Genomic DNA, 16,424 nt, shown 5'->3' with positions numbered 1-16,424 from the left:
TAGCCACAGAGCAGGCAGGCAAGGAGCACACATGGTCACAGTGCTTTACACTGCTCCCCTGACTCAAGGTTCCTCCCTTCTTTATCAACTCAGTTTGCACTTGAATCAGTGTAGCACAATAAGCTCTGACCAACAGCCTCCTGGGTGGGGAAGGTGGATGGAAAGAGGTCAGATGATTTGCCCTGAGGTAATTAGGGTGTTACTGCCACAGTCTGAGAGCCAAAGACTGATGGGCAAAGAGATGCTGAGTTTCAAGAACAGAAAAATTTCAAGCAGGATCAGAAATGCACTTTTTGTTTTTCAGGCAATCTTCTGCCAACTGTGATAAATGAGCAGGCACAGAGAAAGTAGTACAAAGATCCTTATTAGGCTGACTATTTTAAGGCCACCCCAAAATATCCCCAAGTGACTTTACTATGTCACCTAATTTAGAAGCCTTTTCAAAGCTGGGGATTTTGGGGTTGGGGGAAGCAGAGGAAGAGAGACTTTATCCTTTCAGGTGTCTCCTTACATAGCTTCTTCCATCAGCAAGCACAGTTCCCAGGTACAGAGCATGCTTTTTTCCCAACTCAGATACTACCAAGGCCAGCCTCTAGCTTCAGAGTAGGTTCCCAGTTCAAACTGAGATGTTGGGCTAGACATCAGTCATCCTATTATATTCTCACAGCTCTACATATAGGGAAATATATGGATATATGGAAAGGGTATTTAACAAATTTTGAGGTGAAAATGTAACTCACTTCTTTAATGTAATTCATCTCCTCTTTCAGCTGATCAGCTGACCAGCCATAAACCACCATTTCTCTCTTATGGTTGTTGTCAGTTCGGTGCACGACACCATACACCATCCCATGAGAGAGCTTCCCTGGAGACATCCCATTTGGAACATGGTAGAGCTCCTAAAAATTAAAAAAAAAAAAAAAAAAAAAAATCAGTACTAGAATTAAAAAAAGAAAAAAGCTACCACGGTAGAGACACCAATTATAGTGAAAGAACAACAGTACATATGAACACTAACTCCCAAACATTTTGGAGTCAACCTGTCAGCCTTCATGTTTTAGGAAAGAAAAATGACCAACAATGACCAAGAATACAGAGATGTGTAATTACCACTGCCTTCAATGGAAGTCGTGCAGGCACAGCTAGAGATAACAGGCTGATTTGTACAAGGAGAGGTAGAGGCATGTAAGAAAAGGTTAAACTGGCTTATTTTCATTCACCACCATATGCTACTTTTCTGCATTCCTGCAGAACACTGTCAGGTCTCTAGTTCCCTCTAAACTCTTGCAACCAAAGAAGTATCCCTCATTTCCCAAACTCCCTGCTGCAGGAAACAAAAATTCACAAGTTTACTCAAAAAACATAGAAAGTTCCAATAAACTGAAATTAAAACATTTAGGCAGTGCTCTTTAAAAGAGAAAATATCTGTTTCTCTTGAAGATAAAGCAGAATTTGGAAACACAGCTGTTACTGATAAGCTTTGCACATTGCGTTTGAAAGGTCAGTTCTAGAGAAAAATCAGGCATAGATTGTTTTACTGAACTTACTTCTTATGCTGGATATACCAGATACAGGCCCACTTGAGGACATTTATTACATTGACCTTAGAATATGTTTTGGTTTATTTTTTTTTATTCTAAGCATTGTCTAAATACCCTCTTTGACACCAAACAGAGGCTTAAAGAGACAAAGCTCAGCACCTTATATCCATCAGCAGCTGCCTCCTAGAGACCTCCAGTCCTTACCATGACAGTGAAGAGAGGACACCATCTGCAGCCTAAAGCAGCAGCAGCACTCTCAGTTTTTAGGAGCCAAACCAACACAACTGTGTTGGCAATATAAGAATAAATACTTCTTTAGGTAAGGGGAAAATTAACAGAACTTACTTGCATTAAGAAAAATTGACAGACATTTGGTTTCTATTGTGTCCTTCCCACATGGCACTGACTGATTTTCCTCAACACTGTAAATCCTACACCCTCTTCTTTATCACATCATTAATAGTTTAGGCATGTTGCTGAAGCTCTGGGTGTGTGTGTGCAGGGCTGGGAGGGGAACAATCACAGAGCAGACACCCAATAAAGAACATTTCAGGCATAGACCAACAAAGATGTAAGCCTTCATTTGAAAAGAAAGCTTTAAAACCACTTAATGAAGAAAACATTGGGCAACCAGCCCTACCTATACATGATGTAATTTTGCACTTTGAAAACATTTTATGCAAAGCTTCATATCCTCAAAATGAGATGTTTCATAATTATGTATTATTGGGAGTTTTGTTTTGCTGTTTGGATGTGCACAAACAAAATTTCTACACCTCATACTTAGAAATAGAGAAATACAGAAACCAGATGGGGACATGACTCAAAATTATTTTGTGTTTGTTTGCTTCCAGGGTTGTACAGTTTCGTTCAGAGTTCATTGCAGCTCCTCCCCTGCATCTGGAAAAAGGGATTACACACAAGTTTCCATCTTCCTGATAACAGAATGAATAATCACTTTGATTGTTTAGAGGTTACCAAGGCACCAGACACAGAATTCACAAATCCATACCCTTTGCCCATGATCACCCATTTTTAATGAGCTGAACAGCTGAATACCAGCAATACCAAGGTTCTTTGTGCCTCTGAAACATTAGCAGAATTGTCTAAAGTGCTATTTGCAGAATTCTGGCACAAAAATTCTGACCAAGTTTCTTATTTTTAGAATATTATGAACACATTCCTAAGGAATGCTTTGAAGGATGCCCCCTCTCCCAGTCCCCCCACTCCCCAAGAAAGACCTACAAATTCACACCAATGGGTTTGCAGCTGGAGAATCACCCATGGCACTTACATATGTATTTCAGAGATGAACAGACACTTAAATTTCCATTATAATGGACAGTACATGCAGGATTAGGTACACACAAAGGCAGACTGGTTACATGTCTCTTGCAACAATGCTAAACTTGCCTGTTATCTGTATGTGCACAAGCCTCCTAAGATGCCTTTGTTATTTCTCTTTCAGAAGATTAAAGGACTCTCCATCATCTGTTGACTGTTCCAGTTCTATGAGCTACTTAAAATACAGGATATTGTTTTTATCCTCTCCTTATTCTTCCTTTGTATCACAATCCCCAGACAAGTGCCTGTTAAAATTTCAGCTCTTGCTTGTTTTAAAGATGTGTGAGCCAACAGCTACAAAGGAACTGTTCTCATGTTTCCTTAACCTTTTTCATCGCTGGTCTATTCCAGCCATGCTTATCTTCTACTCACCCTTTTCTTTTTAGTAACTGAATTTCTTCTCAGTGACCACTAGTTTCAGGGTTCTATATAAGTAGCCCAGAAAAGGGCTCACCTGATGCAGTCTCCTCTTAGGAGAAAGGTTACAATCAGAAAACTCCTCTGAATGCAGGGTTGAGATGGTTGCTTTGTTTATTGACTACTTTTTCAACACAGCTTTGCCTCTAAACGAGGCCTTGCTGAGCAGCTCAGTTCTCAAATATCTCCACAGAGCTGCAGCAGTAAGCATGCACTGAGTATTCTTCTGCCAGTCTGCCTCCTCTCAAGCCACTTTATCCACCTTTGTCTATTATTCTCCCTTCACTGTTTTTTCCATTTCTGCCTTGTTCTCTCTTCTTCCTCTGATACATCCTCTCTCCCATGCTTCCTCTTTCACAAATCCTGGATTTTCCACATGCTCAAGAACTACATAACAGTATTTTAAAGTCAAATACATCCCATTATTTTCCTCTGTGTCCCATACACACCCATCCCCAGAACTCAGATATTTTTCCAAGCAGGTCCTCAATGGTCTCCACTCTTATCTGCAGTGAGGCATCTCAGTGAAGATAACAGTGTAAGTAAATACATACAAGAATTTAGGAGCAAGTAAATACTGTAAAGCTAACAAGAATAGAGCTTTAAGATGGAAGGGTTCCTTAGATTAATCTACCATTGCTGTTTAAGGTCAAAACATCAGCCAAATCCCTTCTAATGTGAGGTAATGATCTGAAAAGGCAGAGTTAGCTTAATCAGTTTGTGAATATTTCTTTGCACCTACAGTCAGCTCTAGGACAGCCCAAGGTGACAGCAAGGGCACATGGTGAGGATGAGCAGCCTCCAGGAATGTGTCCTGTCTGTGCTGCAGCAACAGACAGCTGCACTTGGTGTGCTCACACAGAATGCACCAAAGAAACACAGACTGCCTTCACCTAACTAATAAATATTTAAAACAGAAGCCTACACCCCAAGGTTGCAAAAGCCTTGATAATTACCATGCATCCTGTTTATGTCTCTGTCCAAGGAGGCAGCACAAGTAACATGAAAGAGGTGAAAACATTACAAACCTAAACCCTAAATTTAAGTTTTTAGCTGTTTTTATTATGGCCCATGGTTTAATTTGCATTACATAAACAACATTAGGGGATCATCTGCTTCCTAATCTACCAGTTTTATAAATGAAAGTCAGTTAGGCTTATATATTGTACTCCCTGCCCCAAAATTGAAAGCAAAAGCACAGAAGATACATCTTTTTTGAGAAAAAAGGACATCTAATGTATTGCCTAACTCAAGTCTATGTTAAGTATCCCTATGGCCTTAAAATTTTCCTGACTCATGATCTTCTGTTTACCTACACCATCAAAAAACTGTAAACAAGAATTATATCAGTCAAGCAAGGCTTTATCTTTCCATTAACAGCCACATTCCAGGCGTTTCTAAAACATCCAGTTATCTTTTACCTGTTCACTAGTTACACAAGGAACAAGAATACTGATGCTGTTACTGAGATTACATATTTTCTATTCAGTAAAATGACACATTTATAACATTGAGCTCACCAAGAAAAGTTACTGTGCTCTGACAAAAGGCAGCTCTGTTTTTATGTCTTTTGATATTCCTCTACAGCCCATAAAAATCATGTTACACATAGGAATGTTTTACATTAAACTAGTATTACAATGGGGAAAACATGCCACAAAAGACATGAGTGTTCCTAAATTCATGAAGACTGCAAGAAGCATCACTGAACACATTCCAGCTTTGAAGCTGCTTAGGTGTTGAATTTAGGTGTCCATCTCAAAAGAGAAGTGCCAGACATTATACAAAGTGATATCTAACCCCTGAAATCTGTACACAGAATGCCAGTGTTTACACATTGGGAAGATAAGATACAACAAATACAGCAGTAACCTCAGAAGTCAGTGGAATTCTTTCTGTATTTTTTACATAGTGCTGGTTTTAACAAAGGTGTTGCTTAATTAGTCTGAGTCAAAAATCAAGGGACCAGTGCTGGAGAGGCTGAGAAACAGTAACATCACCTGTAGCAGATGAACCACATTTTTTCAGGTACAAGTTCTGCTCTGCTGACAGGAGTGGGCTGGCAGCAGCAGAGAAAATAGCTGTCCTAGATTCCATGTGCACCACAGCCCCACACTCACTGCACTCATATTCTTGAACCAGGCCTGACAAAAGTTTCTGCTTGATTCTCACCATGATGTACAGAAGCAAATTCCCCTTCTGGCTTCTTTACAGCCTACTTTTTTTTTTTTTTTTTCTGGGGGGAAAAAAAAAGTTTGCTCTGCTTCTGTGTTCTTGCTTAGGAAGTAAAAAGAATTCCACTTCTTAGTTGTGATGCTTAAAAAACCAAGAACATTAAAGTGTTTGAGGATATATGCAGCCAAAGTACCAACCTGAGTTTAAGACTAAACACTGCTCAAACTTGGCTGAAAGCCACAGACAGTAAAGTGACACAAATTTCCAGAGTGTTATCTCATTTTCATTCTCTTGTCCACATATCCAAATGAAAAAGAAATGTCTGTCTATACATATCTTCACATTCTGCCCTCAAAAGCTTAGCTACAGCTTCCAATGACACTTTCAAATTTAACCATCACAGTGAATAAAGAGACTGATGGATAAAAACAAGCCCAATCCCAAAGAGGGACAATACAATTGTCTAGTAGCCCTTTATTATGCAAGACAAGAGAAGCTTCAGGATATGCAGATTTTGCATACAATCTGCCAAGCACAACATTCCTTTGTACTTCATGGTGAAGTAAACAGCCTCACACTACTGTCACCCATTGTCTGTCATGGACAGAAATAATTGAACACAATCAGAATAGTTTGTGATTCTCTCTACCTAAAGTACTAACAATTCAAACAAGCCAACCAACCAGCCTCTACCTGTGGGTTAAGTTCTCATATGCTTCTTTCAGGGTCTCATATCCTAAATGTGAGTATAAAAAATTCAACCTGACACAAACTCACTCCCCCTTCAGTTTCTGAGATCAGTTTCTAACTCTGTACCATCTGCCAGCCTGTCACAAAAGGCAGGGAGAGGCCACCCTAGTACAGTATTGCCTGCAGCAATTTTCTTGCAACAAAACCACCCAGATCCATAATTTCATTTTTAATCTCTTACACTAGTTCATTTTTATTCAAAGGATGCATAGCAGTAAAAAAGTTAATCTAGAAACTTCCTGCACTGATACAGATTGAATGAAATACAGCATAAATTTCCTGCCAAGTTTGGACTCCAATGAAAAAGGCTAAGGCAAGAGCTACCAACAGAATTGATAAAGAATCCCTTCTGGTCTGACATCAAGCAGCAAAACAAGTTATTGGGAGGATCAGCACTAGCAAGAGCTGCTGTGTAGTTTCTGAACTGAAACACCTCTTAATGGTACTGAGCCTGAGAGACGCAGAAAAGTAACAAACACAGTGAGCCAGCACCATGTCACATTCGGGCAGCTCAAAATCACCTCCTTCTAATGAAAGATTTCAAAGAGGAGATTACAACCAAATGTCACACCATGGTGTATTTATAGTTTTCTGGCATTCCCTCCAACACTGCAAGGTCTTTTCTCTCCTCCCTCAGCAGCAGAGGCAGAGACTTGTCCTGCCCAAACAGGAGAGCACCTGCAGCCAGGCTCTGACCGCCTGACTTGGCTGAGAACTCCAGCAAAACCTGTGCAATCCCAGAGATTACCCTGCAGTTCATTTCTGTAAGTCACATTAATGTATTGTAAATACCAAAAGCATTTTTCATGTTCCCATTTTCTTAGGAGTCAGCAATTAAAGTCAGCAGAGAACACTAGATTCCAACAAGGGATCTGATGTTAAATTTGATTCTTGCTGAAGTTGGATTTTTTGACCTTAAATTGTAAAGTGCAAGGTAGAAAACAGAGCAGTTCCCTAATTTCTATTATCCCTATTTCCAAAAAGGGGCACAGTTCTCACAGGACTGTGTAAGGATTATCTAATATTTGTTAAACTTGTTCTCAAAGTGCTTTAAGCTATTTCATTAACATGAAGTCAGCTGAAAACAAGTGATCAGCAGATACATGATTACTATTTTTGGGAGGTTTTTTTTTTTAAACTGTGCAGTAAAAGCATCACAGCATAACTAATCATGAGGCATGTGTGCACTGTAAGTTACAGTATAGCTAATTCAGATACATAAAGCAATTGATCACACAGACAATAAAAATCTACAGGTAATACACTGCTGTCTGACTTCAGAGACATAAGGAAATACCAGTTCATGAGCAGTGATTTTTTTTGTAGCTGCTTCCATGGCTATACTATCTGTGGAGTGTTTATCACACAGAAATTATAAAACACAAGTAGTTGGCACAATTCCTCTGTGTTTTTTAATTGCTATGAAATTGGCTGAGTAGATCCCACCTAGCTCTGAAGCCTGACTTTTAATTCTTTCAATTGTCTCAAAGTACTGAATTTAGAAACTACTCAGAACACACAATTGCACATGGTTTTTTCTGGTCTCAGCTTTAAGGACCCATCTCTTAAACATCACTGTTTTGCACATAGAATCAAATAGTCTATTTATTATCTTCATATCCTCTCCTTAACATTCTCTGATATAAAACCCATTTGCCTTTATTTGTATTATGGGGGAAATAACAGCTCATTAAATACAAGGTCCCACAGAGAAAAACATTGGTTACATAAGAAAGTCACTACAAATTGTCCAGCCCTAACCCTTAACGATTCTTTCTCATTATCACATTACTCAGAACCATAAAGTGAGTAAGGCATGAGTAAATATCTATCCTCCTCAAAAGCAAACTCAGATTCCTCTCAGGGCAATGGGCCCATAAACTTAGGCCAGTCTGAGGGTTGCTGCAATCAGACACAAGCTGACAAGAGATGACAGAGAAGCTACTCTAAGTGCTACAACTAAACACCTCTGTACAAAATGAATTATTACTATTTAATGGTGGCCCAAATTTTGTTTTGCATTAAGGTCTATTTAAAGTATTCTGATCCTAAAGAACCAATTACTCTGCTAGACCAGTGTATGAAAACCTGAGTGTATAAAAGATTCCAGGACGAAAAACAACTGATAAGGAATCCTTATCTTGAGAATTTTACTTTGCAATTATTTTTATTGCTTAGAATGCCTTTCACAGTAATTTTTGCCTTTAAGTATCTCTAAGAAATTATCTCTAGTAAACCCTATTGTTGTTTTTCTTTCTGCTGTCACACTTCCTATTGTCAGACATTGAGTCTGGCAAACTTCATCAACTTGTTTAATTTTGGTTTATCCAAGTATAAATGTGATGAAGTTGTGGAGCCCATCCAGCTTCCCTTTTTAGTCTTCATCCTTAAGACTAATTAAACATCATCTCTTGCAGTGAACAGTTCTTACAGAACAAGTTCTGCACCAAAGCAGATTGTAAATTTTTCTCTGTGTGCACACTACTCACTTCTGCAAAACAAATGGCTTCTGAACTCTTTTAAGCACATGACTTTCAAAATCCCTTTCACTTCAGAACAATCTTGAATTCTTTAATTTATTTGTACATCACCATTTACTGAAATTAGTTGGCACACACAAACATCAATGGTCCCCAGCACACCAACTACAATAATGTTCAAATCTTGCACATGAAATCTGAGCCTACATGAAATATTAAATGCTCTTTCAGGATCAAGAGGATCCTGATCAAGATCCTGTTTAATAAAGGGCCGTGTTCCTAGCAGCAGTTTCTTGCTCTTTGATACATAAATACCAAATAATCAAGGTTGTAAAGGTACCTCAGTCACAAATCACCTACAATCTCTGTTGTTCCTCTGCCACTGTTCTATTTTGGATGCAGTTTTGCCATCCCTAACTCCAAGACTTAGGCTCAAAACTCACACCTAACTTGATGACCTTCCACATGTTCTTAAATCTTCTAAGATGACTGGGCTTTGGGCTGCAAAACAACAAATATCAACATCTATGGAGGGCAATGTTTACTTCTTATTTATAGAGAATTTAACTTTGATTTTTAAAACTTACACTTTTCTTTCTCTCTGTTTCCTTTGGTCCCTGTTCAGGCTGTGACACTTCATCAGGTGGCACTGTTAAACGTAGCCTACACACATTCATCTGAAAGAAGAACAAGATTTAGGTGTTACAAAAATTATTTTAACAATTTGCTTTACAGAATGAATGGTACTGAGATTCAATTTTCAACTTACTATTTTCTGTTTTCTACCACACAGCTGATTATTATTATTATTATTATTATTGTTATTGTTATTGCTTAAAGGGGTTTTTAGCTGGCAAAAAATAATTCAAGGGCAGTCCCATAATTACATACCTGAAATAGCAAAAAATTCCATTTCAATCAACAAATTGTTCTTAGGTACTCATAAATGACACAGAGCAGAGATTACAGAACAATGAACATAATTTTCTACTTTCTGAATTTTGTTTGCTGATTTGGCATACTTTTATTCTTCAAAAGGGATTATTTAGAAACACAGAGTGTATTTTAGAGTAAATGCCTCTTTTCTGCTCAGCATATAGCCAAGTATTTGATCCAAGGATACCTCAGTATTGCAACTCCACTAAATGTGAAATAGGAGCATTCTTGAAATCTGGTACATACAAATGTAAAACTTCAAAACACTTCAGAAAAAAAGTTAGGAGGTGTTGTTTCCTATCTGATTTTAGAACAGCCATTCTCTTGCCAGCAGGCATGGTACTGTTCTGTACTCAGCTGCAGTTTGCCTTGCTTTGGGCTGAGACATCCTTGGTTTAATGGTGTTTTCCAAGCAATACATTTCATACAAGAAACTTGGTTAAAACTTTTGGTCTTAGTCCTATTTATGAGACATTTTTGTGGAAAACAACTCCAAGTCCTAAGCAGAGCATAGCAAATGATGAAATAAGAAATTTGGCTGTCCAAATTCAAAGCTGCACTATACCTTCCTGTAAAATCCCAGATGTCTGCTGGCAACAAAGAGAGCTCTTAAAGCTCTTCCTCCAAACCTCTTAAGTATCTCTTTCATGATAACTGTGGGCCAACATCACTGTTCTTCTACAGCCCAGCATCTCACTGATCTGGATCTCTCCAGTTTCTCCTGGAGTCATGCTGAACGTGTGTCTCTCTTTCACACACACCTTCCCATTGCACTTGTCCCAGCTAACAGCTCACATCTTGGTCATTATAGCACCTCCTTTTGCCTTGAAAATGGCAATAAAGTTCTGCTCACTGCATTCAGAGCACTGCAGCAAAGCCCCTCCCATATACCCCAAATGTTTCCATTTTACAATTCCTTTCTTCCAACTGTCTTTCAAATCATTTAAGCTGCCTTGACTGCATTTTCAAGCCTCTTTACAATACAACTTCCTCAGAGACCATTATTCAGCATCACAACATCACATCCTTATTTTCCATTGCCAGACAAAAGACCTTTTTCAACTTCTCAAACAGGCTTTAATTTCTGCTTCTTCCCAAGCAAAAACAATTGGAAGAACTATCTGCAACTTCACTATTTTTTTCTGGCATTTCTTTAAATCCATTGAGAGGACAAATCAATAGCATTTAGACTACTGGTATGTTCTCAACTGTATTTTAGAAATATTAGGTACTGCCTTCCATCTTCCTTTCAGTTTGGTCTTTCAGGTCTGCAAGGGCAGTAAGAAACACTGTCCTGAGACAGATAAAGTTCTTATAAAATATGTGAGATGTGTCTGTATTATAAAGAATAAAAAGGGGGGAAAGTCTATAAGAAGATCGAGCTGAAATATAACCTTTTCTGTGGACATATCTGTAAAATCAATGTTTCGTGCAGTGGCCTCCTCCCTCTTAATTTACCATTCATCCATATGCTAGAAAATCTACAAGAAGCCACAACGTGACATAAAGCCCCCAAAACCTAAAAGCAGTTTATGCTTTCATATTTGCTAAAGAACACTGAAACAATGAAATGCATTCTAAAATTATGAAACTTGGTACATTGGCTTTTGATACTGATTGGCTGCTATGTTTGCTCTAAGAACACCAGACTGTCTCCATATACTACAGAAGCTGTGGTACTTCCTACTTACAGATTAGTTATCCAGATAATAATAATAATAGTAAATTCCTCATCTTTAGAACTCATTAATTCATAAGGTAATTGACTTCACCTTTCCTCATCTATTTCCTCGTGCCCTTTCCTCCCATCAGCTTATTAAGGCTCTTTCCTCTTAAAACATTCCTGTTTACAACAAGAAGGGAAACACAGACTGGCATTCCTCCATGTAGGCAAACAAAGGCCAGAGCCATAAATAGGAAATAGAAGTGAACTTGTGCTGTGAAGGAAGTGACAGATGAGGCCACCTTTCTCTTACAGTGATTTTGAACAAAGGAAAACTGGACAAAAAGGAATTAACACATTGCTGATGAAACATTAAAATGCCTGAAATAACTAGAAATAGATAATGACTGGAAACTCAAAGTTAGGAGAATGAGGCTGTGTATGAATCTCTGAAGCAAATAACCTGCCTATTAATCAGTATGAGGCTAATTATAGCTAACAGAGATGCAGAGTGCAGTGATTGTAAATAAGTAATTATGCCTGTACCTGTACACCAATGAGTGAACCACAACTGCCCTTCACATCACAGGTGTCACAGGACTGCTATGAAGGAAATCACAAAAGTGCAGTACAGATAGCAGTCAAGTCATCACAACTACACTGGAAATATAAATTAACAACAGTCATTTGTTGAGACTAAAACCACTGTACAACAAAAGGTTGTCATCATTTAAGCTGTTTTTTCTTGCCCTTTTCACCTTGCCTTATCTATTACCCCCAAATGACTTACCCCACCCACCCCAACTGGCAATCACAAGGATTCCAGCCTGGAAGTTGTGCCCAGCAAGGCTTGTACAGCAGTGGCACAGAACCACCCAGTTCCTTGCTAGAACAAGCTTACACTGGCTGTACTCTGCCATTGTTCACAACAATGGGACTTCCTCAGCATCCCTGGGGAAACAGCACAAATGTATAAAGAAGCCATGCAGACCAGCTCTCCTAGGCACCAGATGATGCATTCTACCTCAGGACAGCACTACAGACCCACCTGCTAAAATTCAGAAACACTCTGGAGATTGGAAAGGAAAACCAACAGGCACTGCTTTTTCCTCCCGCCCCCAGAAGCAGTTCTGAACACTGTACATGCACTGTTCTTGCTCTGCAGGGCTTCCTGAAGGAACAACACACTGTGCCATTTGTTGGTGAGTTTCCTTACCAAATCAATGAGCAGGCTCACAGGGAAATCACAGCAAGCCCTCCTCCCACAGCAAACACGGCTGTAGTGATGCCTTAAAATGGAAATGAAATCCTAACAGGAAGAGCCCCGACTCAGTGCCAAACAGTAGCAGGATAACGTGCAACTGAGGATGAAAAAGTAATTTCCAGAAACAAACTGGGCAATGCAGAAGGAAAATGGGGAGGAGAATGAGAATTTCTCCAACAGGGAAAAAGCTGCAATTCAATTTCCTTCATCTGCTTACTGACAGTAAGAACAAGTGAGAGAAAACAGGGACAGACATGACTTCCACCTTATCTTAATGTCATGAACATTGTAACTTGGTGAGCATAAATTTTAAAAAGAAATACTGGGTAGAAGAAGAATGAGGTATCTTTCTAACAATCCTACAAGACTGACTTCCATTTAATTTGCAGCATCTGCAGCTTTGGCAAGTCGACATTATAAATAATCTTAATTGTGCCAACATTTTATGCTCACTCCTGACTTTTTGACACCAACAACCCATAAGTAGCATTTCCAAAGCTCATCTGACATCATCTGTGAAACAAAGACACAGATAGGAAAACAAGGACTGGTTCACCCTACCACAATACCAGACCACAAAAGCTTCCTGACTGCAATGAAAAGTAATAGGTGAAAACACGTTTTTTTACAATGTTTCTAAGAGGCTAGTGGAACAGCATAGAGGAGAGCTACTGTAATATAGCAGTTAAGAAATAATCCCAATCTAGTTTAGTTTAAAATGTTGAGAATCCACAGCCCAGATCCACAATCCATGTGTATGTTTACCATCTAACTCAAATCACTAGGCTGCAACTTAAAACAAATACAGATAGATTCAGTTTAAGTAATGTCCTTCAGCCTCTTCTTCCCCCTTTCCAAAAAACAAAGCGCCCAGAAAGGCATTAATCAGAATTAACTATAGGCTGAAACAATTACAGATTTTTTCATTAATTGTTAAATTAATGAGCAATGCTGTTATAGAATAACCAAAGTTACTAGTACAGCAACAGAAATATACAGGCTATTCTACTAGCAACCAGTCTCTAAGCATTTTAGAGGACATCCACAGAAAAAAAAAAAGATGTGGTTCAATATTGATCTAGCTTCAAACCAGCCCTTGAGTTCTACATCACCAGAATTTAATACTGTAGATACTGACAAAAGAAATGGGGATAACATGTTTGTAGAATAATTACCTACTACCTTATCAGCTCAATGGCTAAAAATCCTTCCCTTTGACTGTTGGCTTTAGACCTTTGAAAGTGAAAGCAGACAAACAGTGCTTGTTTAATTTCAGTCCTAAAAAGCAAAGAAGAAAGTACTTTCTTTGGTCATTTATCTGTTGATTAGCCTGCTCCATTTATGAAATCTCTCCCGTGAGATTCCACACACAATTAAAGGGCACTTTCCTCTGACCACAGGCACACAGGAATGTGACACACATCTTCCTTTTATTCAGCAGTTATTCTGATTGTCTCTCTCCTCTTTTCTAACAACTCATGGTAAGGGAGCCACACTTCACTAAAAAAAAGGAACAACGGCTTCCCAGTGGGTTGCAGTCACAAATTAAATTCTTACCAGTTTTCTTAAAAGAATGCATCAAATGCAGTTCATCATTCCCAATAAATTTATCAAGGGGAGCAAAATATGAAGCTTATCACCTGAACAGAAGTTCCCTTACTGTAACTTCTTTAAGAAATACTAGAACAGGGAAACTCAATTAGAACACAGAAGACATATAGGGAACATACCTATGATTTTCAAGTCACTGAAATTTTTCTTATGCACGAGCAATTCCATTTTTTATGAAGACCAGGGATCTTTTTGTCAGGAAGACCACTCTGACTTTCTTGCTATCATGCAAAACCTTTCTTAATTTTTTAGATCATGAACTCATATTTTTGAAGCATCAAAACAATAACTGCATAATTCAAGAAACATCATGGTCACATAGATGTATTTTTGGTAATGATAAGATTATCACTTTTTTTGATTTCTTTCTTCTCATGTGGAATCAACATTCACGATGATAGCAGTGTAGTTACAGAAGGAAGAAAAGGGCTATTTAAAGCTGAGTGGCTGTAGAGACATTCCTATCATATCTGCCTGAGTTTTAACAACTTTTTAGAAGCCCAATAGATTTTTCATAAATGCAATTTTTTCATAAATGCACTAAATAACAACCCAATGGTTGTTATTTAGTGCATTTATGAAAAATTTTTAAAAATCAGCAAATTACATATCTGAATTTGAGGAACTGATTAAACAGTTAAATTACTATTGCCATCTAAATCATTACAGTGAGTTTTCTCAGGATAGGATAGGCGAGTTCGCATTGTAAATATCCAGACACATTTCAATGATGCGGGGAAAGTCTTCAACACTAGTACACCTTCTCCGCAGGTTTACAGAACAGGCCAGGGTCTAGAACTACAAAAGCCTTGCAGGACTCCCCAAAAACTCTTCCTTTCCCCACACCTACAAACAATGCACAAAAAGATGCTCTCGCACACCCCAAGCTTCCCCCGAAAACACCGAAAATAAGGAGAAGGGGAGGGGGGGGGGGAAGGTTAAAAAGAGAAAGGCGCTCCGCAGGTAACTCCACGAGGGGGGATGTCGAACCTCCGCTTCGCCCCGCGACCCCGCCCGCGGGACCTCCCCGCCGCCCCCCCGCGCTGCCCCGCGCACCTTCCGCCGGGAGCGGCCGCCGTCGCCGGGCGGCCTCCGGGGGGTGGTGGCGGTCACCGTGAGTCCCGAGCTGTAGCGCAGCATCCCCGCGGGCCGCCGGGCCAGCGATCTCTGCGGCTCCTCGGGCCGGCGCCGCCGCTCCGCCCCCGCGCACTTGGCCGCGGGCGGCCGCAGGGGCCGGGCGGGGGCGGGCCGGGGCTGCGCGGGCTCCGCTTCCCCCTCCGCCCCGCGGAACTCGCGGCCCCGCGCCGGCTCTCGGGCCACCCGAGTGCCCGATTTCCTCCCGTGCCGTGACACTGGGCAAAGTCGCTGTGGGACGCTGAGGTGCCAGGGCAGGGTGGCATTCCCTCTGCTCACGAGAATATTGGCTGCAGCCTGGGGAGAGGAGCTTCGAGGGGAGACCCAGAAAGGTCCATCTGTCACACAGCCACCCCCGGCACCGCAAAACGAGGGTTAGGGCTCGCAGGAGCCATTGGCGGCCACTTAGTCCCGGCACCCACCTCTGAGCACTCTTAAGAGTGTTATGTGAAAGCTGAACACTGTCCTCCCCTTCTTCCCACGGCAATTCGTGAACCGCCCAGGCTGTCAGTTGTTGTCCGTGCCCCAGGAATGGGTACCAGGCTCATCAGAAAGCACGCAGATCCCAGCCAGCCTCGGGGTTGACAGGCACAAAGCCGGTGCAGCTCAGTGCATGGATGACAGCATTCGCCTCAGTGCCAAAGGTCCCACAAGGTGAGCGTGGTCTGCCCGAGCCGGCTGGCCCCGAGCCAGAGCGCAGGTGTGGACTTCAGCATTTCAGATGCTCGGTTCTTCCGCATCTGGGCTGAGGGAACGCCATAACCTATAATGCCCTACACGGCCTAGGCAGTCTTGGGGCATCTGTCATGAGCACTACATTCCTCAGTAATCAAGGGAGTTATAAGCAAAGGAGATGCTTTTGTTTGAAAGAAATGACAGAACAAATAACTTAAATTACATTTTAAAAATAATTTATCTCCTGTCTCCATGTAATTAAATTAAGACCACGAGAAAACAGAGTTATGGCTACGCAATGTCCTGTTAAGATGGTAACGACCAGAGAACTGAAGAGAGGAAATCTGCATTGGAAAAATGGGAACTGCATTGAGCTATGGATGCCTTCCCCTCTCTGTGTACAATGCCTCTGCTCCCTTCTGCCTCTCAGCTCT

The 16,424-nt window shown here is 40.4% G+C and overlaps 1 protein-coding gene across 4 annotated transcripts in view; it reads right to left on the bottom strand.

Annotated features, from left to right (window-relative positions):
* The window catches only part of MYZAP (myocardial zonula adherens protein), a 53,046-nt gene extending 37,152 nt beyond the window's left edge, over positions 1–15,894 (bottom strand). Inside the window, exons 1-3 of one of the 4 annotated variants that reach the window (XM_077185257.1) lie at positions 15,738–15,894; positions 9,295–9,384; positions 741–899 (exon numbers count right to left, since the gene is read on the bottom strand). In XM_077185257.1, the coding sequence (XP_077041372.1) occupies positions 741–899; positions 9,295–9,384 (249 nt within the window). In that variant the 5' untranslated portion in view covers positions 15,738–15,894. Of the gene's footprint in view, positions 1–740; positions 900–9,294; positions 9,385–12,354; positions 12,452–15,237; positions 15,641–15,737 lie in introns of those variants that run through there. The other 3 variants (XM_054642020.2, XM_077185259.1, XM_077185258.1) reach the window with 3 other exon arrangements.
* Between the last annotated feature and the right edge of the window lie 530 nt (positions 15,895–16,424).

Source organism: Agelaius phoeniceus, chromosome 13 (assembly GCF_051311805.1).
Source record: "Agelaius phoeniceus isolate bAgePho1 chromosome 13, bAgePho1.hap1, whole genome shotgun sequence".
Lineage (NCBI taxonomy): Eukaryota > Metazoa > Chordata > Aves > Passeriformes > Icteridae > Agelaius > Agelaius phoeniceus.
Note: the sequence above shows the minus strand (reverse complement) of the source record. Positions and strands in the feature narration are given on the sequence as shown.